The sequence below is a fragment of the Lactuca virosa genome, chromosome 8, assembly GCF_052849685.1.
Source record: "Lactuca virosa cultivar CGN04683 chromosome 8, Lactuca_virosa_CGN04683_v6, whole genome shotgun sequence".
In the NCBI taxonomy this organism is placed as follows: domain Eukaryota; kingdom Viridiplantae; phylum Streptophyta; class Magnoliopsida; order Asterales; family Asteraceae; genus Lactuca; species Lactuca virosa.
In genome coordinates, this window is record NC_136433.1 from 51092719 (window position 1) to 51115444 (window position 22726).

General features: G+C 37.5%; 1 protein-coding gene across 1 annotated transcript; it reads left to right on the forward strand.

Annotated features, from left to right (window-relative positions):
* Nucleotides 1–2034: 2034 nt before the first annotated feature.
* On the forward strand, nt 2035–4541 carry LOC145129245 (uncharacterized). Its single transcript, XM_079063951.1, has 3 exons — nt 2035–2116; nt 3426–3741; nt 3813–4541. Exons 2-3 carry the CDS (start codon nt 3455–3457, stop codon nt 4486–4488), a joined length of 963 nt encoding a protein of 320 aa, XP_078920077.1. The 5' UTR covers nt 2035–2116; nt 3426–3454; the 3' UTR covers nt 4489–4541.
* The last annotated feature ends 18185 nt before the right edge of the window (nt 4542–22726 follow it).

Sequence of the window (22726 nt, forward strand, 5' to 3'; positions counted from 1 at the left end):
ACTTCAGATTTTTTAAAACCACAGGGACCATTTTTGAAGTTTTGTCAATTTTATATTGGCACGATTAGAGATCCACAATTGCTTTAAATATCAGAAGTCAATGGTAGGTAAATTGTATATTATGAAACCAAAATCGAAACAATAGTTTTTGTAAATTTTAAATATCAGAAGTCAATGGTACGTAAAATACATTGGACTCCATGAATTAACATTGTAAATACAATTAAAGATCCACAATTGCTTTAACTATGTACATAAAATCTCGAGGGAACACACAACAGGATTGAATAATCCCTACGGACAAAATGGTCCAAACCAAAACCAAAAATATAAAACCGTTTGAGTCAGAAGCCAAAAAAAAAATTACTGAAGACTTTCTTTCATAAACCATCGGCTGGGAATAAGTATATTTCTTTTGCACAAAAAAGCCACTAAAAAGCACCTACAAATTTAACCCAATTATAACAATCTGCTTTGAATGTATATTGCTCTAGTTGGGAATAAGTATATTATTTTTGCACTAAAACAGCCACACAAACAGTAGTTACAGAAATGGTCCCTGTGTGAAGAAGAAATTACATAAATGGTCCATATTTTAAAAGTACATTGCTATAAACATGAATATTATTATATTTTTCACAAAAACAAAAAATTCAAATACACACGTATACAATGACAGAAATGGTACTGATTCAAACAGAAATTATATAAATGATCCTTTTTTAATGTAAATTGGTATAATTTGGTAATTATTTTTTCCCACATAAACACAAAAAAAAAACTTACACACATACACAATAACACACTGGTACACACACAAACAGTCATATACACACACTTATGTTGATATTTTAAAGAAATGGTCCCTGTTAAAGTAAATTTATATAAATGGTTCTTGTTTACAATAATTAACTGAAATGGTCCCTATATTAAAAAAAATGCATAAAAGGTCTGTGTTTAGAATGAAAAACATTATTGGTCCCTATTTAACTACTATGTGTTTAATTCATTCTTCTGAGATGATATGTATAAATATAATTATATATATTAGTTAATGGTTAATGTTGTTCAATAGCAATCTACTATCACAAATGTTCTGAACATCCCTAAACTTTACTTTGTAAACATAATTACTTAAAAAAACCTAGTTTTCTTTGTGTGTTACTTATTAATTTGTTTGTTAGCACATCAGCATTAGTGATTTTTGGAATAACATCATAGCATAATTTCATAAATAAATCAGAGACAGAAAAGTTTGGAATAACATCATAACAAAATTCCAGAAGTCATAGATAAAGATAGAGAACACGAAAGTTTGATAAAGATAGAACATGAAAGCTTGATATATACCAACCTGAATTCGAGATTAGATCTGAACCTCTTGAAATTATCTGAGTAGACAGTGTATATCCACAGAGAACAAAAACAAATGTACGCATCTTTTCTATTTGAAAATTAAGGCTTGTTTTGAGGAAAAATAAAAGAAACTGTTTTGAAACAAACATCGACATCATTGCAACACTAACAGAAATACGTGATAATGTTAAGATAATTCCCAATCATTTGAGAAGAAAGGGGCTCTCCAGAAGAACAAAGTTCTATTTCATAATAATTCTTAGCTACTTTTCTCTACCTTCTAACTAAATATATATACTACTAGGACTAAAATGAGACAAAGGAATTTCAGCACCACAAAAATTGTCCCCACTAACCTGATACTACCACTAACATAAAATTTTGTACTAATATCAAAAGTACTAAATTGCCCCTTGGGCAATTTTCCAGCAGAACAATGACAAATTACCCATATACCATTTTTGCCCTCTTGCTATTAACCACTAAGTTCTGGGGCTTATCAAGACCTCGCATACCATAGATTGTTCAGGTCACACAAAACTTCAAAATTCCTGATGTTGTGCTAGATTTAGCTCAGAGTGTAACTGAAATTCTAGAACACTACTGAGGAGAGGAAAGGAGAAAATGAGAGATAAGAGGTGTTTTTGAGTTTTTTAAGGAGAAATAAATGAAGGAAAGGAAAAGAAGAGTGTTTTCAGGTTTCATTTAAGAAAGAAAAGGGAAGAAAATGAGGGGATTGGAAGAGGAAAAAATACTTACGGTATTTTCTAACATTTCTTTCCTTCTACTAATCTTTCATTTCCTTCCCCTCCTTTTTTATCCAAAAAAAAAAAAAAAAAAAAAAAAAAAACTCGAGAAGAGGACAATAAAACTTAAAAACACTTCTCTGTCTTTCCTTTCCCTCACAAAACAGATTTTTTCTTCATTTACTCTCCTTAAAAACCGCATACTATTTTGTTGTGATATAAACTAATCCAAACATATTAAATGACTGTCATTTTATTTAGATAAATACATTCCTATTCTATATGTTGAAACAAACGGTGGATTTGAATTATTTAAGTATCAAAATCGGAGACATGATTCAAATGCACAAAAATATAGGGACTACATTGTTTTGAATGAGATTTATGGTATAAGATTACAGGGCTAGTCGATTAAAATAAATGAGATTTAGATACATGAATGTTTATAGAGTCGATTAAAATAAATGAGATTTAGAGACATGAATGAAATAAATGAATACGTATAAATAATTTATGCCTAGAATTACGTGAATAAGGATTAACACAATAAAATATTTATTATAATATTTGTTCCCATAGGGGAATCCGTGAGCAGGTCTCAATCCCTAACTCGATTACTGTTTTTTCCCATTCATGATTGAAGTCGCAAAGGGATAAAATTTTACACATTAGTTATTGTTTTTATAAGACAAAAAATCTGAAAAAATATGATCCTATAAGAAAGATGTTTACATTAATTAACTACAAATTCTTAAGGGGGATAACAAACCCCTCCCTTGCTCCGTCACTATTATGCCATCCGGTGTGAAAATTTCACAGATTAATTAAGTTAAAGTGATTTCTTTTATAAATTTGTGATATTTAATTAGATTTTTCAAACACTATAAAAATCAAAGGCATGATTCAATTGCACAAAACTATAGGGATTACATATTTTGAATGAGATTTATATTATACGATCATGTAATTTAAATTGTAATGCTGATTTTTGGGCTACTTGATTAAAATAAATTAAAATAAATGAGATTTAGAGTTTTTAATTGTAATTGTTGTAAACGACCGACACATGGCACATAATAAATATGGATTCATATTAAACCGACACGTAACAATCTAAAACTATTCTTTTATTATGTAGGGTAGAAGGATAAATAATTGAAATCAGTATGGGCCGGTGCACAATAGACGATTCTTACGTTTATTTTTATATTTTTCTATATAATTAATACAATTCTAAAAATTATACCATCAAAATGATAGTCTAAAAATCGGAATCCTATCAATGTTAGGGTTTAAATTTTGTTATTTGTTTTTGGAATTCAGGATATTCTCAACTTCACAATCACCCAAGGATGGTTGGTATAGAGATGGATCTACACATTGATCTTACAAGTCAACAAGACAAGATAATATCACTTGAAAAAACTACAGTTATCACTAGGAAATTAGGAATAGGGAAAACTACTATTTTGAAATTAAAATTATGTCGTAGACAAGTTTCTGAAGCAGGGAGTAGCAGAGTCCAGGATGCCATTGATGATCCTGAAGAAAACAAAGCGAGTTTTCTGCGCCAGCCTTTTGTGACAGTAAGCCCAAATTTGTGTGCTGAGGTGAAGCAATACGTTTCCCGCCATACAAGGTGCGCAATTGATTCACTTCATTTTATTTTTCCATTTTAAATGTTTTCACTCTAATGGCTTTTATCTGCAGCATTTCAAGTGATGATCCCGAGACATTTGTTGACATTCCAAGGGAAAGCTTCCCTCTTATTATCACATTTGAGAAGTTATTGCTAATGTTGGATCACACACCGGGGGAGTCGTTCTTTGACCAATTTAATATGGGTGACGAGAAAAGTTCTTTCATTAGATCAAAGAATGTCACATATGACATATTTCTGTCACACTACTGGCCCCATCTTGGAGCAAAGAAGCTCGATGCCTCAAGAGTGTTCACAGAGATAATGTCTCATATAAAAGGTGGATTGCAAGCAGCAGAAAGTGTTGATAGAAGACTCAACAATGAGGCGTATTTTGAAGGCCGGTCATCAACATTATCAAAACAGACAAGAGAATTGATTTACGCAGTCTTTCAATCATATGAGGAGTTGAAAACGAAACTTTGTGAATTTGATTGGGGATACTTAGTAAACGACCTCCAAAATCGGTTTCAAGAGATGGAATATGGAGGTGACTACATGGACTTTGTATACATCGATGAGGCACAAGACCTGAGTATGCGAAGTATTATTCTATTAAAAAAGATATCTCGGGATTTTGAACAAGGGTTTATGTTTGTGGGTGATAGTGCACATACTGTAACCACAAGGATCGAATTTAAGCTTGAAGATATACGTTCCTTGCAGGGCCGGTCCAAGTCGATTTGAGGCCCGGGGCAAAAGTAGAAAATGTGGCCCTTCAAAATTTACCAATCGCCAAATGATAATACAACGATGTTTATGGTTACGAGTACATTGTCAAAGCAAAAAAAAAAAAAAAAAAAGAACAATCGAATAAACGAACCATTATGAAAAACCGTCGATTTGGTGTTTGAAAAAAAAACAACAATGTGTGTTTGGAAATATGATGCAATCATCATTATATGTTAAAATATGATGCAAGAGACCAAACTTTTAAAGGAAATGAGGGTCTGAGTGTTTTGTCAAAAACAAAGAGTTATACGACAATTTCTATAATGATTTTTGAATAATAATAAAGAATATAGGGATTATTTTTGTAATTTGAATTCCAATTCATAAAAATAAGAAAACTAATACATAAAATAATTCAAATATAAGAATAATACATAAAACAAAATATTACTCACTATAGCGTTTGGTTATGATAAAAAAAGAAATTAACAAAAGAAAATAGGGTTGCCAGTATTCTCCATAATGTAACAAAAGAAAATAGATGCATAATATTTTTTATTAATTTAAAAAGTGCATATAACAGGTTTCGAACCTAGGACTCTTAAAAAGGTAGCGCGCAATAACTCCTACCCAACTCAACTACCAAAATCTTAATAAAATTCCTAACAAAACCTACATATATATAATATCAAACAGAAATAATTTTGGGGCCCCAAGCCATAGCGAGGCCCGGGGCGGTCGCCAAACTTGCCCACTCTATTGGGCCGGCCCTGGTTCCTTGTTTAGAACAGAGAATTTAGGCCCCGCAACAACTAGACAACACTGGAGACCTGATGCTGATGGACCCTTATTGAATCAATCGTATACCCCAGTCATTCTAACACTCACGCTAACATAAATACTTGATAATGTTAAGATAATTCCCAATAATTCGGGAGGAAAGGGGCTCTCCAGAAGAACAAAGTTCTATTTCATAATAATTCTTAGCTACTTTTCTCTACCTTTTAACTAGATATATATACTACTAGGACTAATATGAGACAAAGGAATTCCAGCACCACAAAAAACTGTCCCCACTAACCTGATACTACCACTAACATAAAATCGTGTACTAATATCAAAAAGCAGAACAAGGACGAATTACCCATATACCATTTTTTCCCTCTTGCTATTAACCACTAAGTTATGGGGCTTATCAATACCGGCGGCCCAAACTTTCACCTTGTCCTCAAGGTGAAGGCAAAAATTGGTCTCTATTGCATTCCTTGTAACACCCTGTTTATTCATTATTAGATAAATAAATAAATTAATGAACGAATAGTAGCCCTAAAATAAATAATTATGTATAACGGATGGTCTCGAAGAGCTAAATGTCACATTTTTAGAAGTCGGGGGTTAAAAGTGTAAGTTCTGGACTCGGCTTATGAATGTTTATGAAGACAGGGGCTGAATATGTCATAATTAAGATATTGGGGGGTGTTTGGTAATTTATGGGTCGAATTTGAAAGGAATTTATGGGATCAGGGGCTAATGGGTAAATGTTAGATTTAAAGTGAAGAAGATATTGTGGGGAGGGACTAATAATGAATAAATGTGTGAAAGTTTCAAGGACACAGGATATACCCGGCGACCCTTCCCTCCCTCTCATTTTAATGGAACAGGAACCTTAACCCTAATGGATGCTCAGCCGCCACCACAAGAAACTACCCCAGCCGCCATCGTCGGTGCCGAGTCCGACCGCCACTCCGCCGCTTGCATCCTCGCTGCAGAACGCCACCCAACAGCGCCTGCCGCCAATGACGTTGTGTGCCACCGGAGGTGTCACTGAAGATCGGAGTCGAAACCATGGACGCGGACGCGTGGTTTGTGAATGTCGGGAGAGTCGTGGTCGTTGTTTCGCTTCAGAGAGGACGGAAACCACCGCCGGACGTCCGACTGCCATCCTCTCTTCTTTATTTCATGCTGCCGATGATTCGTTCAATCCTTGACCACCATCGTCAACCGCCGTCGCGCATAGCTGGAGAAGAACCGCCGTGACCGGTCGAGTTGCAGTTGGTGGGTTCGTCAATGCTGTCGCCGTGAATACTCCCCTGCCGCCGTCAAGACCGCCGCTGCCGCCTCTCCAGGGTTCTGCCGTCACCAACCGCCACCAGTAGGGTGGCTGGATCCGTTTGCAAGCAAGAAAGCGTATGGGTGTTTGTTTCTTCTGTAGTACATACTCGAATGGGAAGGTGATGATGAAGTCCAAAAGATATCATCAGATTTTGAAGTAATTAAACAACAATTTTTGGAGAGTTGCGCTCTTGATTACCATCATCAAAAAGATCCCAAGTCCATTATGAAATATGTCAAAGCCTTTTCTACTGTGGAGTCAAAGCGGGAATTTCTGATGTCCAAATGTTGCATTGAAGAACTAATGTCTTTGAAGGAAGATTATGATAATTATTTTGTAGCTGCAAAGTTTGTAAAGCAATTAGGAGACGTGGAAAAGGAGGCATTTCTATTAGAAAAATCCGGAAATTATAAGGAGACAACGTTGTTTGATTTGAGCTATATTTCCTTCCGTTCATTATGAAGAAACGACAACAGGGGCTGGTCGTTGAAGCCGTTTTCGAAAAAGGAAGGACTTTGTGAGAATGCAAAGTCATTTGCAAAAAGGGCTTCAGACGATGGTTTTTATAGTGGGTGTGTAAGGAAGTAAAACAACTCTCGGATCCAGATATTAGCTTGTCGAGCCTACATGAGATTATAGAAGATGCCGTAGAAAACAATGTTCCAAGGACCCAACTCTTATCCCTTAGGCGTATATTAGAAGTCCATTTCTCTTTAAAAGCCTCAAGTTATGAATGGGAGGACAAATTACCAGTGGATATGAGTAAACATTGCAAAGAGAAGATGGTAAACAACCGTGTATCACTTTGAACTTTGGTTTTTTGGTGGGATGTCTGGAAGGAGAGAGTTGTGCATATATGTGAAACTCTAAAAGAGAAAGAAGCAGGTAGTCCCGAAGACTTCCTTCTAGATTTTCATGGGGTCGGGAAAGAGCAGCAGCTGGTAGATGATCAAGAGGAGACAGTGTATTTTATAGCATATGAGCATGCACATTGGATAGGAGGTATAATACGAGTCTTAAGAAAGTTGGAAGGCGTACGACAATGAAAAGAAAATCGTTGGTGTCGGCCATCAATTCATATTGGTAGAGCCAGTTACGCTTGGTTGGTAATCAAGTCCTGAAAACACTTGAAAATGTGTATTTGTTGAAGGAGATTGAGTGTTCATTGTTTCACAATTGTACTTATTACATTCTCAATTATGTAGCCTCCAAATTTCTTTGGGAGAATGCGAATCACAACAAGGAGAAGAAGGCATCCACACAATCTGCTAAATTTTCTACATATGCGTATCATCCGTGTCCGTTTCCAGAAAAATGGAAAATCAATGCAATCGTATATGAGGACTTTAGAAAACCTAGAGAAGCAGTTTATGAGAGAATTACAAGAAGTATGAGGAATACTCCCCCATGGAAATCATTTGTAGAGCAATTTAGGAAGGGTGAATCAAACAATCAGGGAATATCTTTAGCATTGCAGAAGGCTCTAAGTGAGAGTTATAATTACAACTTTGGTAATTATAGCTTTACAGGCGTGGACCAGTTTTTGTATCTCTTGGATCATTTACAGTTAATGACATCTTTCACACAGGGAACCTTCTACACGACTAAGTCCTCATTACTTAGATGGTTTGCACATAATCAGTGTTCTTATTTGTAGGCTCTAGCATCTTCTTTAGTTTTTTAGAAAAATCCCCGCCTTGTAGACAGAGTAAAGCTAGCATGAGCACTAGCCTCAGCACAAAGTATGAATGGCAATTCTCATCAAGACGTGAACCTATAATCCAAGCTTTAGTATGTGCTCTGTTGGAACATATTGATTCCATTTGAAAAGCCAAACACATATTGATATTAATATGTTCCAATAGAGCACATACTAAAGCTTGGATTATAAGTTCGCGTGTTGATGAAAATTGTCATTCATACTTTGTGCTGAGGCTAGTGCTCATGCTAGCTTTACTCTGTCTACAAGGCGGAGATTTTTCTAAAAAACTAAAGAAGATGCTAGAGCCTACAAATAAGAACACTGATTATGGGTAAACCATCTAACTAATGAGGACTTAGTCGTGTAGAAGGTTCCCTGTGTGAAAGATGTCATTAAATGTAAATGATCCAAGAGATACAAAAACCGGTCCACGCCTGTAAAGCTATAATTACCGAAGTTGTGATTATAACTCTCACTTAGAGCCTTCTGCAATGCTAAATATATTCCACGATTGTTTGATTCACCCTTCCTAAATTCCTCTACAAACAACTTCCATGAGAGAATATTCCCCATACTTATTGTAATTCTCTCATAAACTACTTCTCCAGGTTTTCTAAAGCCTAAAAATACCATCATGATCAACCACATAATCGAGAAGGACGAGTGAAGGACTAGTTTCCCATAAGGATCTAGTGTTCTTAGAGACGATTGCATTGATTTTCCATTTTTCTGGAAACAGACACCGATGATACGCATATGTAGAAAATTTAGCAGATTGTGTGGATGCCTTTTTCTCCTTGTTGTGATTCACATTCTCCCAAAAAAATTGGGAGACTACATAATTGAGAATGTAATAAATACAATGGTGAAACAATGAATACTCCATCTCCTTTAACAAATACACATTTTCAAGTGTTTTCAGAACTTGATTACCAACCAACCGTAACTGACTCTACCAATATGAATTGATGGCCGACACCAACGATTTTCTACTCATTGTCGTACGGCTTCCAACTTTCTTAAGACTCGTATTATTGCCTCCTATCCCATGCGCATGCTCATCTGCTACAAAATACACCATCTCCTCTTGATCATCTACCAATTGCTGCTCTTTCCTGAAGGAAATCTTCGGGAATACCTGCTTCTTTCTTTTTTAGAGTTTCACATATATGCACAACTCTCTCCTTCCAGACATCCCACCAAAAAACCAAAGTTCGAAGTGATACGCGATTGTTTACCATCTTCTCTTTGCAATGTTTACTCATATCCACTGGTAATTTGTCCTCCCATTCATAACTTGAGGCTTTTAAAGAGAAATGGACTTCTAATATACGCCTAAGGGATAAGAGTTGGGTCCTTGGAACATTGTTTTCTACGGCATCTTCTATAATCTCATGTAGGCTCGACAAGCTAATATCTGGATCCGAGAGTTGTTTTACTTCCTTACACACCCACTATAAAAACCATCGTCTGAAGCCCTTTTTGCAAATGACTTTGCATTTTCACAAAGTCCTTCCTTTTTAGAAAACGGCTTCAACGGCCAACCCCTGTTGTCTTTTCCCCATAATGAACGGAAGAAAATGTAGCTCAACATCAACAACGTTGACTCCTTATAGTTTTCGGCTTTTTCTAATAGAAACGCCTCCTTTTCCACGTCTCCTAATTGCTTTACAAGCTTTTCAGCTACATAATAATTACCATAATCAATAACTTCTTCAACTCGCACTACCGCCTTTCCCCTACAGGTCGATACGCCATGGACGACCTCCTTCTCTAGTGTGGCAACCAACGTTCTGGCGGTTCCTTCCAAGATTGTCCCCGAAACCCTAGGGATTATTTTGGTCGAGGCAGAGACGATCACCGTTCTGATCGAAATCTACCAATTGTTGAGTTTGATCAGTAGCACTTCTTATCCCAAGGAATTCATGTCAACTCTTGCTGCTTGTACTGTTGTTAATATCAGATCTTTGTCATCCGAAACATCCTTCAACCCTTTCAAGAGCAAGGGAGAATGTAATGGAAACATATACCTGATCATTTTATCGACAGCTACGTTGACTCTTCTTATGAGGTGACCGTGACCCTACAGGTGTTTCTTTGAACTTCAGGTTAATGAAGGGGAAACATGTCAAACATTTCAAGGGTTTTATTGGGATCTTATGAACTGTTTTCTCGCAAGTTTGTACACACCTAGATAGGTTTTATAGAAGAAGACTTACAAGATGTTCTTAGTTTCATGAAACTTGGTATCTCTTCAGCTATGATGATTTTCCTTGAATACTGGATGTGTGATATGTTGATTTGGCTATCTAGTCTGCTCTCAAATCCAATGTTAGAGACATCTATATTATTAATCAGTCTTAATACTTGTTGGATGGCTGATATGATTTCTGTTGGTCACGATGGATTTGATGAACATGTAATCGATAGAGATACTCATTGGCTTCATAGAGCGTTGGTGGAAATTAAAAATTCTGAACATGAAGAACTTAATCGCTACAAACTGGCTGAAACATTCAAATTACAAAGTGACAAGGCCTATTGGATTCTCATCCCCATCACTGTTGGAAACATTGGGTTCGTGGCTCCTATGAATGTGGTTGATCCACCTGGGAGCATTGGTCATGATCCATTTCAACACTCCTTCCAGGTTCTAAATATTCCCACCAAGATTCATAAATACAGTGTTGAAATCATTACCCCTGTTGAGCTTGTTAAGAAGGGTGACAAAGTTAGTTATACTAAAGAAGATAAGAACGTGAATGCTAAAATTGTGGATTTTTTGCATTGGGATACCTAAGTACTACACTGATCTTCAAAGAATGGTTTATAAGGATGCAACCACTACTGTAGTGTATGGAGTATACAAGACCGGCTTACCTAAGAATGAGCAGTTCAATGTAACCCTTGTCGACATTGAGCATGATAGCAGGAGATTAGCATAACATGGTTTGAGAAAAAGATGTTGAAGACAGAGTACAAAGTTGAGGTGTTCCAGAATGCAGATCAAAGTATGGTTCAAGCTAGAGCATCAAAACAGATGTTGGAAGAGTCATTGATGGTGCACATGTATTTTTGCTGTTGCTTGTTGTTGGTTTACCTTCAATTTTTTGCCCCACTTATGAACAGGAATGCAACGGAGACCAATTTCTGCCTTCACCTTGAGGACAAGGTGAAATTTTGGCCTCCGGTATTGATAAGCCCCATAACTTAGTGGTTAATAAAAAGAGGGCAAAAATGGTATATGGGTAATTTGTCCTTGTTCTTCTGGAAAATTGCCCAAGGGGCAATTTAGTACTTTTGATATTAGTACAGGATTTTATGTTAGTGGTAGTATCAGGTTAGTGGGGACAATTTTTTGTGGTGCTGGAATTCCTTTGTCTCGTCTTAGTCCTAGTAGTATATATATCTAGTTAAAAGGTAGAGAAAAGTAGCTAAGAATTATTATGAAGTAGAACTTTGTTCTTCTGGAGAGCCCCCTTCCTATCGAATTATTGGGAATTATCTTAACATTATCAAGTATTTATGTTAGCGTGAGTGTTAGAATGCCTGGGGTATACATTAGATTCAATAAGGGTCTATCAGGTCTCCCGTGTTGTCTAGTTGTTGTGGGGCCTAAATTCTCTGTTCTAAACAAGGAACATATATCTTCAAGCTTAAATTCGATCCCTGTGGTTATAGTATGTGCACTATCACCCGCAAACATAAACCCTTGTTCAAAATCCCGACATATCTTTTTTAATAGAATAATACTTCGCATACTCAGGTCTTGTGCCTCATTGATGTACGCAAAGTCCATGTAGTCACCTCCATATTCCATCTCTTGAAACCGATTTTGGAAGTCGTTTACTAAGTATCCCCGATCAAATTCACCAAGTTTCGTTTTCAACTCCTCATATGATTGAAAGACTGTGTAAATCAATTCTCTTGTCTGTTTTGATAATGTTAATGACCGGCCTTCAAAATACGCCTCATTGCTGAATCTTCCATCAGCACTTTCTGCTGCTTGCAATCCACCTTTTATATGAGACATTATCTCTGTGAACACTCTTGAGGCATCGAGCTTCTTTGCTCCAAGATGGAGTCAGTAGTGTGACAGAAATGTCATATGTGACATTCTTTGATCTAATGAAAGAACTTTTCCCGTCACCCATATTGAATCGGTCAAAGAACGACTCCCCCAGTGTGTGATCCAACATTAGCAATAACTTCTCAAATGTGATAAGAAGAGGGAAGCTTTCCCTTGGAATGCCAACAAATGTCTCGGGATCATCACTTGAAATGCTGCAGATAAAAGCCATTAGAGTGAAAACATTTAAAATGGAAAAATAAAATGAAGTGAATCAATTGCGCACCTTGTATGGCGGGAAACGTATTGCTTCACCTCAGCACACAGATTTGGGCTTACTGTCACAAAAAGCTGGCGCATAAAACTCGCTTTGTTTTCTTCAGGATCATCAATGGCATCCTTGACTCTGCTACTCCCTGCTTCATAAACTTGTCTACGACATAATTTTAATTTCAAAATAGTAGTTTTCCCTGTTCCTGATCTCCCAGTGATAACTGTAGTTTTTTCAAGTGATATTATCTTGTCTTGTTGACTTGTAAGATCCATGTGTAGATCCATCTCTATACCAGCCATTCTTGGATGATTGTGAAGTTGAGAAGATCTTGGATTCCAAAACAAAATAAGAAAATTTAACCCTAACATTGATAAGGAATATGATTTTTGGTTTCCTTCCTCACATAAAACAATATGAAATTTGACAGAATATCAAATATTAAACCCTAGAATATTGAGAAGAGATGTTCACTTTACATGACAAAGTGTGAGGATTCTGATTTTGTTAGTCCCTTGTATATGATATTTGAGAACACTAGTTCAAGCACGTCTCCTCAACGATACATTTAAAACAGTGTGAAATTTACAGAACGAAAATAACTAAACCCTAGAATATTGAGAAGATATATTCATTTTACATGACAAAGTGTGAGGATTCTGATTTTGTTAGTCCCTTGTATATGATATTTGAGAACACTAGTTCAAGCACGTCTCCTCAATTATACATTTAAAACAGTGTGAAATTCACAAAGCGACAATAACTAAACCCTAGAACATTCAGAAGAGATGGTTAATGTTACCTGCTGATTTTTATGTCCTTCCCGTTTTTACTTTGAAATTTGAGTAAGCAAGTATCCTCAACATGAGAACGGTGTGAAATTTTTTAGAAGTGAAAGGGAATCACAATGAAGAACCCTTGATAAATGGCTCAGGTTCATATGAATTCATGAAACCATTTTCGAATTAGTTCATCTCTTGTGACTGTAAGTGAGGGTAATTGCGAAGCACTAAGCGACTGAGGTCACGCGTGTGTCATTTCCTTGTCTAAACACGAGGTTATAATTTTTAAAAAGAATACAATAATCACATTATTTCAAAGTATGAAAGAACAATAATGTAACAACCATTTTTATGGTAATGGGGTACAATGTAGATATTTCACATGATAAACATAGTACGAAGATTACTAAGAAATGATATTTCACACGTTATTTATAAAATGCATGTCATGATATTTTATTCATTCTTTCTCATTAAGAATCATTGTGTTACTTAGTGCAAGATCGTAAGCATTGATGAAAATGATATGGACGAAAATGTAACAAAAACACTAATGTAAGGTGTACACCTCAATGTTAAAACCTTTTTAGTGAGTGATAACAGGTTGAACTATCATTTTGATAGTATAATTTGTATTATCATATTTAGTAAAATAAATGATGACTAAAAAACGGGTGGACTCCAAAAATACATTTAAAATCTATTAAGAAATTTGGACTATCATTTTGATGATATAATTTTTATAATTGTATTAATTATATAGAAAAATATAAAAATTAAACGTAAGAATTGTCTATTGTGCATCGGCCCTTACTGATTTCAATTATTTATCCTTCTACCCTACATAATAAAAGATTAGTTTTAGATTGTTACGTGTCAGTTTAATATGAATCCATATTTATTATGTGCCATGTGTCAAGTCGTTTACAACAATTACATTTACAGCAATTACAATTAAAAACTCTAAATCTCATTTATTTTAATCAATTAGCCCAAAAATCAGCATTATAATTTAAATTACATTATCTTATATCATAAATCTCATTCAAAATATGTAATCCCTATAGTTTTGTGCATTTGATCATGCCTTCGATTTTGATAGTGTTTGAAAAATCTAATTAAATATCACAAATTTATAAAAGAAATCACTTTAACTTAGTTAATCTGTGAAATTTTGACACCGGTTGGCATAATAGTGACGGAGCAAGGGAGGGGTTTGTTATCCCCCTTTAAGAATTTGTAGTTAATTAATGGTATATGGATAATTCGTCATTGTTTTGCTTTTTGATATAAATACAGGATTTTATGTTAGTGGTAGTATCAGGTTAGTGGGGAACAGTTTTTGTGGTGTTGGAATTCCTTTGTCTCATCTTCGTCTTAGTAGTGTGTATATATATATATATATATATATATATATATATATATATATATATATATATATATATATATATATATATATATATATATATATATATAGTTAAAAGGTAGAGAAAAGTAGCTAAGAATTATTATAAAATAGAACTTTGTTCTTATGGAGAGCCTCTTTCCTCTCGAATGATTGGGAATTATCTTAACATTATCACCTATTTCTGTTAGTGTGAGTGTTACAATGCCTGGGGTATACGATAGATTCAACAAGGGTCTATCACTCAACCCGTTGATGTTCCTTTTGCAATATGTTTGGATCTTGGAGATCCAGGGAGGAGTTGTTTGCATCATTGTTCCCAGTGCAAAACTTAGGGCCTGAGAACACCAGGAGCCAACAACAACAACAACAACAGGAGAGGAACTGAAGGGAAAAAAACAAGGGCAAGAGTAAAGGCAGAAGCAGGAATAAGTAAGTCGGATGGATGAGTGGTGTGCTGCAATGATGTCGATGTCTGTTCAAAATAGTTTATTTTATTTTTACTCAAAACAAGCCTTAATTTTTAAATAGAAAAGATGTGTACATTTGTTTTTGTTCTCTGTGTATATACATTGTCAACTCAAAGAATTTCAAGATGTGCAGATCTAATCTCGAATTCAGGTTGGTATATATCAAGCTTTCATGTTCTATCTTTATCAAACTTTCGTGTTCTCTATCTTTATCTATGATTTCTGGAATTTTGTTATGATGTTATTCCAAACTTTTTTGTCTCTGAATTATCTATGAAATTATGCTATGATGTTACTCTAAAAATCACTAATGCTGATGTGCTAACAAACAAATTGATAAGTAGCATACAAAAAAACTAGGTGATTCGGGTGTTCAGTTCGTGTTTTGGAGCTTGGGGGTATTTCGGTAATGTGTCAGTTCGGGATTTTATGAAAATTTGGATTTTTGTTCGGAAGGTATTAAGGCCAGTATGTGTTGATAGAAGTGTAGTGCTTCTCGTTACCTTTTCGTGGATATAAGGATCGTCGGAAACAGACTTGTAACGAAAAAGTTATGGCCTTCGGAACATTGGTGAAATTAGGGTTTTGCCAGGTACGCGGGGCGTACACAAGTGTACGCACGACGTACTAGAAGGAGGAACAGTATGCGGTGCGTACATCTTGAGTATGTTGGGCGTACTAAGCCAAATGGTAACGATCATTCTTTGGAGTATGCATGGCGTACAGGAAGTACACTGGGCGTACTCCAGTTAGTCCCAAACCCTATTTTTGGGTCTTGGACCTTGTTTAAACCCTTATCTCATCATCTAACCCTAGTACCTTCAGCCTTCACCCCTCTAAACCCTAGAAATTAAACCTTAGCCCCTCATTTGAGTGGTTTTTGATTTTTTGGGTGTTATTTCATGCTTTTGGTGTTCATAGAAGAAGAAGGAGCTTCTTGGAGAAGTGTGGGATTGCTTGAGGCTTTTGGATCCAGGCTTGTTGCATCTTAATCTACATCTTGAAGGTAAAAAGTTTCTACCTTGGTGATCTTATATGTTAGATCTAGTTCATGTTGTATTTTGTGAATTTTTGGGTCTTTGTGTTAAAGATGGGTTTTTCATCTACTCTAGAAGCAATGGGTGTTAGATCTTAGCTCCATTCAGTCCCTAGGTACATAAAAATGCAAGCTTTATAGTGTATTTTGGTCCATGCAGGCATTAAGAACCTTGTTAAGTTCTTATTGAGCTTTTGATTCCCTTTTTGCCATGTAAGCACGTAAAGTTGCCAACTTTACGTGATAAGTAGTCTTATGGAATCATATTTGAGAGTTTGGCACTTTGTCTTAACCAATTAAGGGCTTATTAGAGTGAAAAAAAGGGTCTGGGGAGTACGATGGGCGTACGTAAGTGTACACTTAACGTAATGTTGATTTTATGCTTTAAGGACTTGTACTCTGTGCTTCAAGGTCGTATACGTAGGGCCTACATCTTGAGTACGTTGGGCGTACTCTTCGGTTTAGCATTATTGGGCCTTTTGAGTTTGGGCCTTGTTGGGCCAATGAGTTTCTGTTTTTTGGCCATGGTTAGGCTGAGGACTTTCTTGATATTGGTCCCTTGAGAATTTTAGGCCCAATTAGGAAGTTGGGCCATATTGGGCTTTTGTTGCTTGTGTCTTGGGCTTTGGATTGCTATTGTGGGTTTTAGGCCTTCTATGCTTGTTGGGCTGGGCTTTGGTTATGGAACAAGTAAGGACAGGGTAAAATGGTCTTTTACCCTTTAAGAAATTAGTTTATTAGTGGGCCTCGGATTTTGGGTTATCAAGTTATTTATTGATTAAGATTTGTATTTATTGTTAGTTGGCGCAAGGTTATCCGGTTCGGCTGTGCGAGCAGTCATTTGAGTATCAGCGGATTGAGGTGAGTTGTCCTCACTATACTTGTGGATCGAAGGCATCAATGTCGGCCCATTGGATTGATATCCTGTCATGAATGCTACAGTATTGTTATGATCTGTTAGATCGGTATCCTGGTAGATAGGATGTTACTATGCTATTACGATCTGTTAGATCGGTATCCTGGTAGATAGGATGTTGCTATGTTGTTATGATCTATGAGATCGGTATCCTGGTAGCTAGGATGATGCTATGCTTAGTGATCAATAGATCTGTTTGACTGGATGTGGACTGCTATATGATTATCTGTTATATGTGCACATGTTTGGTCGGTAGCTGAGCTTTTTGCATAAGCCAACAGGCCGGGGCATACCAACCTAATGGTTGAATGGGCCCAAGGGTATTCCATTCCGAGGATGATTGGACCCATATTATGTTGGCATTCCAACCTGATGGTTGAGGGCCTGGGGTATTCCAACCCGATGGTTGAGGGCTTGGGGTATTCCAACCCAATGGTTGACTGGACCCATAGTATGTTGGCAATCCAACCCGATGGTTGAGGGGCTTGGGGTATTCCAACCTGATGGTTGATTGGACCCATAGTATGTTGTTTGTTTTATATGTAATCTATTGTGTGTTGGTACTTTGGGGGAAACTCACTAAGCTTTGTGGTTACAGTTTTTGGTTTATGGTTTCAGGTGTTTCGGAGATTCGTGGCAAGGTGAAAGCGTGACCGTACACATCCTGATTTTATGTTAATGGTCTTGGGAGGCACTGATTTTCAAATAATGTTTTGAGAACACTATTTTTGTAAACATTTTATTAGTAAAAGGATCGTTTTGAAAAGTTAAAATTTTTTGAAATTTTTAGGATGTCACAAGTTGGTATCAGAGCCTTGGTTTGAGTGAATTGGAGGAACACTCGTGTGAATCTAGTCTCAAACTAAGGAAAAAGATTTTACAAATGATTTTCAAAATTGTTTTCAAAATAATCAAGGAGGATGCGATGTGTACGATCAGCCGGAACCAGCAACTTGACCCCAAATTACCACACAGTTATTTGGGATTATGCTTTGATATGTTACAACAACATACGAGTATTAGGATAGGGATCTTCAGGAGTTGTATGATAGAATTGCCTGATATATGATGTCTTATCTCTTATAGAATCCCTGACTGATTGTTGTATGACTCTTTCGCATGTGAATTGGCTATTGAGTGAATACGCTAAGTCACATGCTACATGGTTTAAATGATCTTAGGGTAAGGGTTTGGTCCTGCTGCGTAGCTATTATCTAAGTCCAAACGTTGTGGGATTGAATCTTTTAACCTAATATTGTTTAAACTGTGGGGCATGTGATTGTATTCATGCGATAGTCATCTGGCACCAATGGATGGTCGCATGGCAGTTAGTGGTGGGCTGAGTTGTGTGGGTCAGTCGACCAGTTGCGTTATTAGATGAGGAGGCAGTGGTTTCCTTAGAGTAGGTGTGGCTCATAGCGGTTTAGCGTGAGGAATGATTAGCCACTCTTGAGAGAGTGAGGGCAGGGCGAAGGTGCGTCCGAGATGCTGGGAGTTTGAGATCGAGAGTTTCGTATGAGAATTTGTCTGATTTTATTGTGTTTTAGTGCCAGTCAGCTCCTCCGCTCGAATGTTGCTTGCTTTGTGCTATCTGGGACCCATGTCCATGAGAGTTAACCATTAAATGAATACATTAAATTATATGCTATGAAGGTTAAATAATCTTAGAATGAAGGACTTGGACCTATTGGACAACTCTTGTCTGAGTCCAACCATTGTAGGGCTGAGTCCTTTAGTCGAAGGATTATTTAAGCTTTGTTGCATGTAATTGTATTCATGAAGTGGGTAGCTGACATTGATAGGGGTTCTTCAACAACTGATGGCAGAGGAGGTGTGGGGGTGGAACCCTAAGAGAGCCTAGGAAGTATTTTTAGTGCGGTTGTTTCGTTGTGGAGCGGGTGTTCGGAGTATTTTATAGATAGGTCTTAGAGGACCTGAGATGATCTTTGAGAAAAAGTATGGATAGGTGTGGAAGGTAGTATTGGGCCCTTACTACTGGAAGCACAGGATCCATACTCGAATTAAGGAGAGTTTTCGGGGATTCTAAGGGCTGGTCGGGGTGATAGCATGGTTTGGTACCATGATTCGTGGCAGGGGTTCCGTACTTGTTGATCTTTTGGTTATGGTTGCCCAAGCTTGAGGACGGGCCTGATAATTGTTTTGGGCCCCAATGGCGATATCGGTTTGGGTTGAATGGTTCAGACCTTGATGAGCATGTTGGTTTGAGGTCTTGAAGGTTTTGCTTGAGGCCGTGTATTCGAGTCGCGAGACTCAAGGATGGAATGACCATTATGATCGGCTTGGAAATTGCAATTGGAAGTAGAATGGTTGAGGGATGGTTTGGTATGTCGCTATCTGTGGCAAGGATCATGCCCTTTTCAGTTTCTGAGTTCGGAAAAGGAGTGAGCAGACTTGTGATTTTAAAAAATTGGATGTAAACCCAGCATGGGGTCTGTTGGTCACGGAGTTTGGCGACAGTATGTCAGCGCATGAGTGCGCAGATGGAATGATGTGTTATGGATGCTTGCGATGTGTTCAAGGGTCCGTATTCTTGGGTTATAGTGGGGCAGATATCAGATCGTCGGTTGGGATTGCAGGCAAGGAGGGTACGTTTCGGATCGTAACTCAGAGTTCTTTATGCTTTTGTGTAAAAACCTTTATGATAAGAGGTCATGATTGGAAATTTTCATAGGTTTTCAGCTGAACTCAGGATTCTCTTAGGATTGGTTGATCTCTGTCTGGAAGGTCATCCTGCGTGTATTATTCATTCCAGGGTTAGGAATGCTGGTACCTGGTTGAGCCGATTTGAGTTATGATTTGGTTTCAAAACCAGTAGGTGGTAGTTCGAGCCCTAAGTAGGGGAGAACTAGGATTCTCGGGTTGAATATCAGTGTTTGAGGGATTTGTCAGTTCATTGTTGGATTGTTGTTTCAAATTAGTTCCGGGAAGATGTTGATCGTTAAATCATTTCCAGAAGCGGATATGTTTAGTTCCGTGTGGGTTTTGATTCTCTGGATTAAGTGTCATGTGTCCTCAACCATTGGTCGTTGCGTTCTTCATTCAGTGGGGGTTCTCCGGAAGATTCAAGAGGTGACAGTTAAAGACCAAGGAATATGTCAACCTATCATCAAGTTCAGTAAGTTTTATGTTCCCTTGGCCTCGGGTATGTTTACCCTCTTCGGGGGTGTGAAATTTTGGTTTACAGCAGGCTCAGGTTTTTGGTAGCATTCGGGAAGCCCCCGGGAGCTAGATGCATATTGGTGGAATCTGTTCGGTCCCAATCAAAGTCTGAGGTATTATTCTGATAGTTCATGGGGATGTCTTCTGTTTATGTTGAGAATTGTCGTTTTATTGGAACCATGGTATTTCTTCCTTGGTTGATTGAGGTTATGGGTTTTTTAAGGACGTGCATAGTGGTAAGTTCAGGTTATGTTGCCAAGTGGGGTGTTTATGGGTTGTGGGCATAGAAATCATGATTGCTCATTTCTCCTTATTGTGGTACTTTCGGTATTTGCGTTGAAGGAATTCGGTAAATCTCTCAAATCTGCTGGTTTAGATAAAGGAAACAGTTAAAGGTTGTTGGGAGTATCAGTCAGGTATCAGAAAGTCTATGTGGAATGTATGCATTACAATTCCGTTGGTTCACAAGCTACTGTTAGGGGTTGGTTATCAAGTTGGGAATCGGTTATGAGGTTGCAAATCATAAAGTTCTTTACGAGGATCTCGAGTGGTTTTCCAGGCGGGGGTACACTTGAGTTGATAAGGATTGAATGCAATGCGGAAATTTTTGGATTTACCATCTTTGCTAATCGGAGAAGTGATTGGTAATGGCATGGCAGAAAATCAAGGGTTATTTAAGGTTGTGGTACATCATATGGATTGGGAGTTGAGTAAAGTTTGCAACTGATATGTTTGGAGGATCATTTATGCATGTTTTGGTGGTGTCACCAGTCAGGGACTGGGGGTAGATTCAAAAATGGATGTTCATTAGTCTTAGGGAAGGGTTTATGAGAAGATATTATGAGTTGCCATTTTCGAGTGGGATTTTGGTGGAAACTCATGTTGGGAATCGCGAGTTTATTCGTGTAAGGTCTGTATTTCAGAGAAATGTGGGTTAAGAAATTTGTATGTCAAAGGCATCAGATGGAGGCTTCAGGGTAAAAAGGGATGTTTTCAGTGTGGATGGTAGAAAAGGCTTATGTGACTATGCTTGGGAATGGTTCTACCTGTGTGAACGCCCGACAAGTTATGGGGCTTCAGAATTATATCAGCAGCGTATCGGTTCGACAGTTAAGGAAATCAATATCTTGTAACTTATTGAGTTCATGGAATTGTTATCATCAGGAGTTGAGTAGATAGTTTGATGATTAAGTGTCATGGATTTAGCAGTGGTTCGGTATGGACAGCCTGTAAGGGAGTCAGACCAATTCGAGCATTCAGATTTCAGGTTGCGTAAGATGTGGCTATTCTGCATGAGATTACTTTAGGCTGGGAAAATATTCGGTCATTTTCAGGTTTGAAGAGCCCTGCCAAGGTTGGGCTCGGTCGCCCTAGGAACAAGGTGTGGTGTGCTCAGGATTGTGGTTGTGTCGCTCAAGTCGCCTGGCGCCCATGTTGGAAAGTAATGATATCGAGGACGAAATCTAATTTAAGTGGGGGAGAGTTGTAACGCCCTGTTCCGAATCGATTCCTAATTCGAGGTTGTGGCTCGAAGATCGGTCATCATAAGACTTAGGGCCTTTGGAAAGGTAAGATCTAAACCCATTTGGGTGCAAGTAATGTAATTGAGGTGACCCGGGTGTTCGGTACGTGTTTTGGAGCTTGGGGGTATTTCGGTAATGTGTCAGTTCGGGCTTTTATGAAAATTTGGATTTTTGTTCGGAAGGTCTTAAGGCCGGTATGAGTTGATAGAAGTATAGAGCTTCTCGTTACCTTTTCGTGGATATAAGGATCGTCGGAAACGGACTTGTAACGAAGAAGTTATGGCCTTTGGAAGATTGGTGAAATTAAGGTTTTGCCAGGTACGCGGGGCGTACACGAGTGTACGCATGGCGTACTAGAAGGAGGACCAGTACGCGGGGTGCACATCTTGAGTACGTTGGGCGTACTATGCCAAATGGTCGCGATCATTCTTTGGAGTACGTTGGGCGTACTCCAGTCAATCCCAAACCCCATTTTGTGGGTCTTGGTTTTGGAACCTGAAAGTGAACCTCTAGCAATCTCTAACACTCAAAGATCCAAAGTCAGGCTTGAGTCCGAAATGGTTATGGTACGAGATGATGGTAGAGTCCGGAGTGGAGTATGTGCCGAGATGAAGAAATGTTTCGAGATCATGTGTCAGTCTGTGCATTAATTATTCTTGTCTTTAGTTTGATGTAACTTTTCATAGGACCAAGTCTTTTTGTTTATTTTGATAATTAGTATGTCAGAAGTAGTATTATTATCTGGTCCTTTGTATGTCAAACAGTTTGTACAATGTTCCTCCTTGA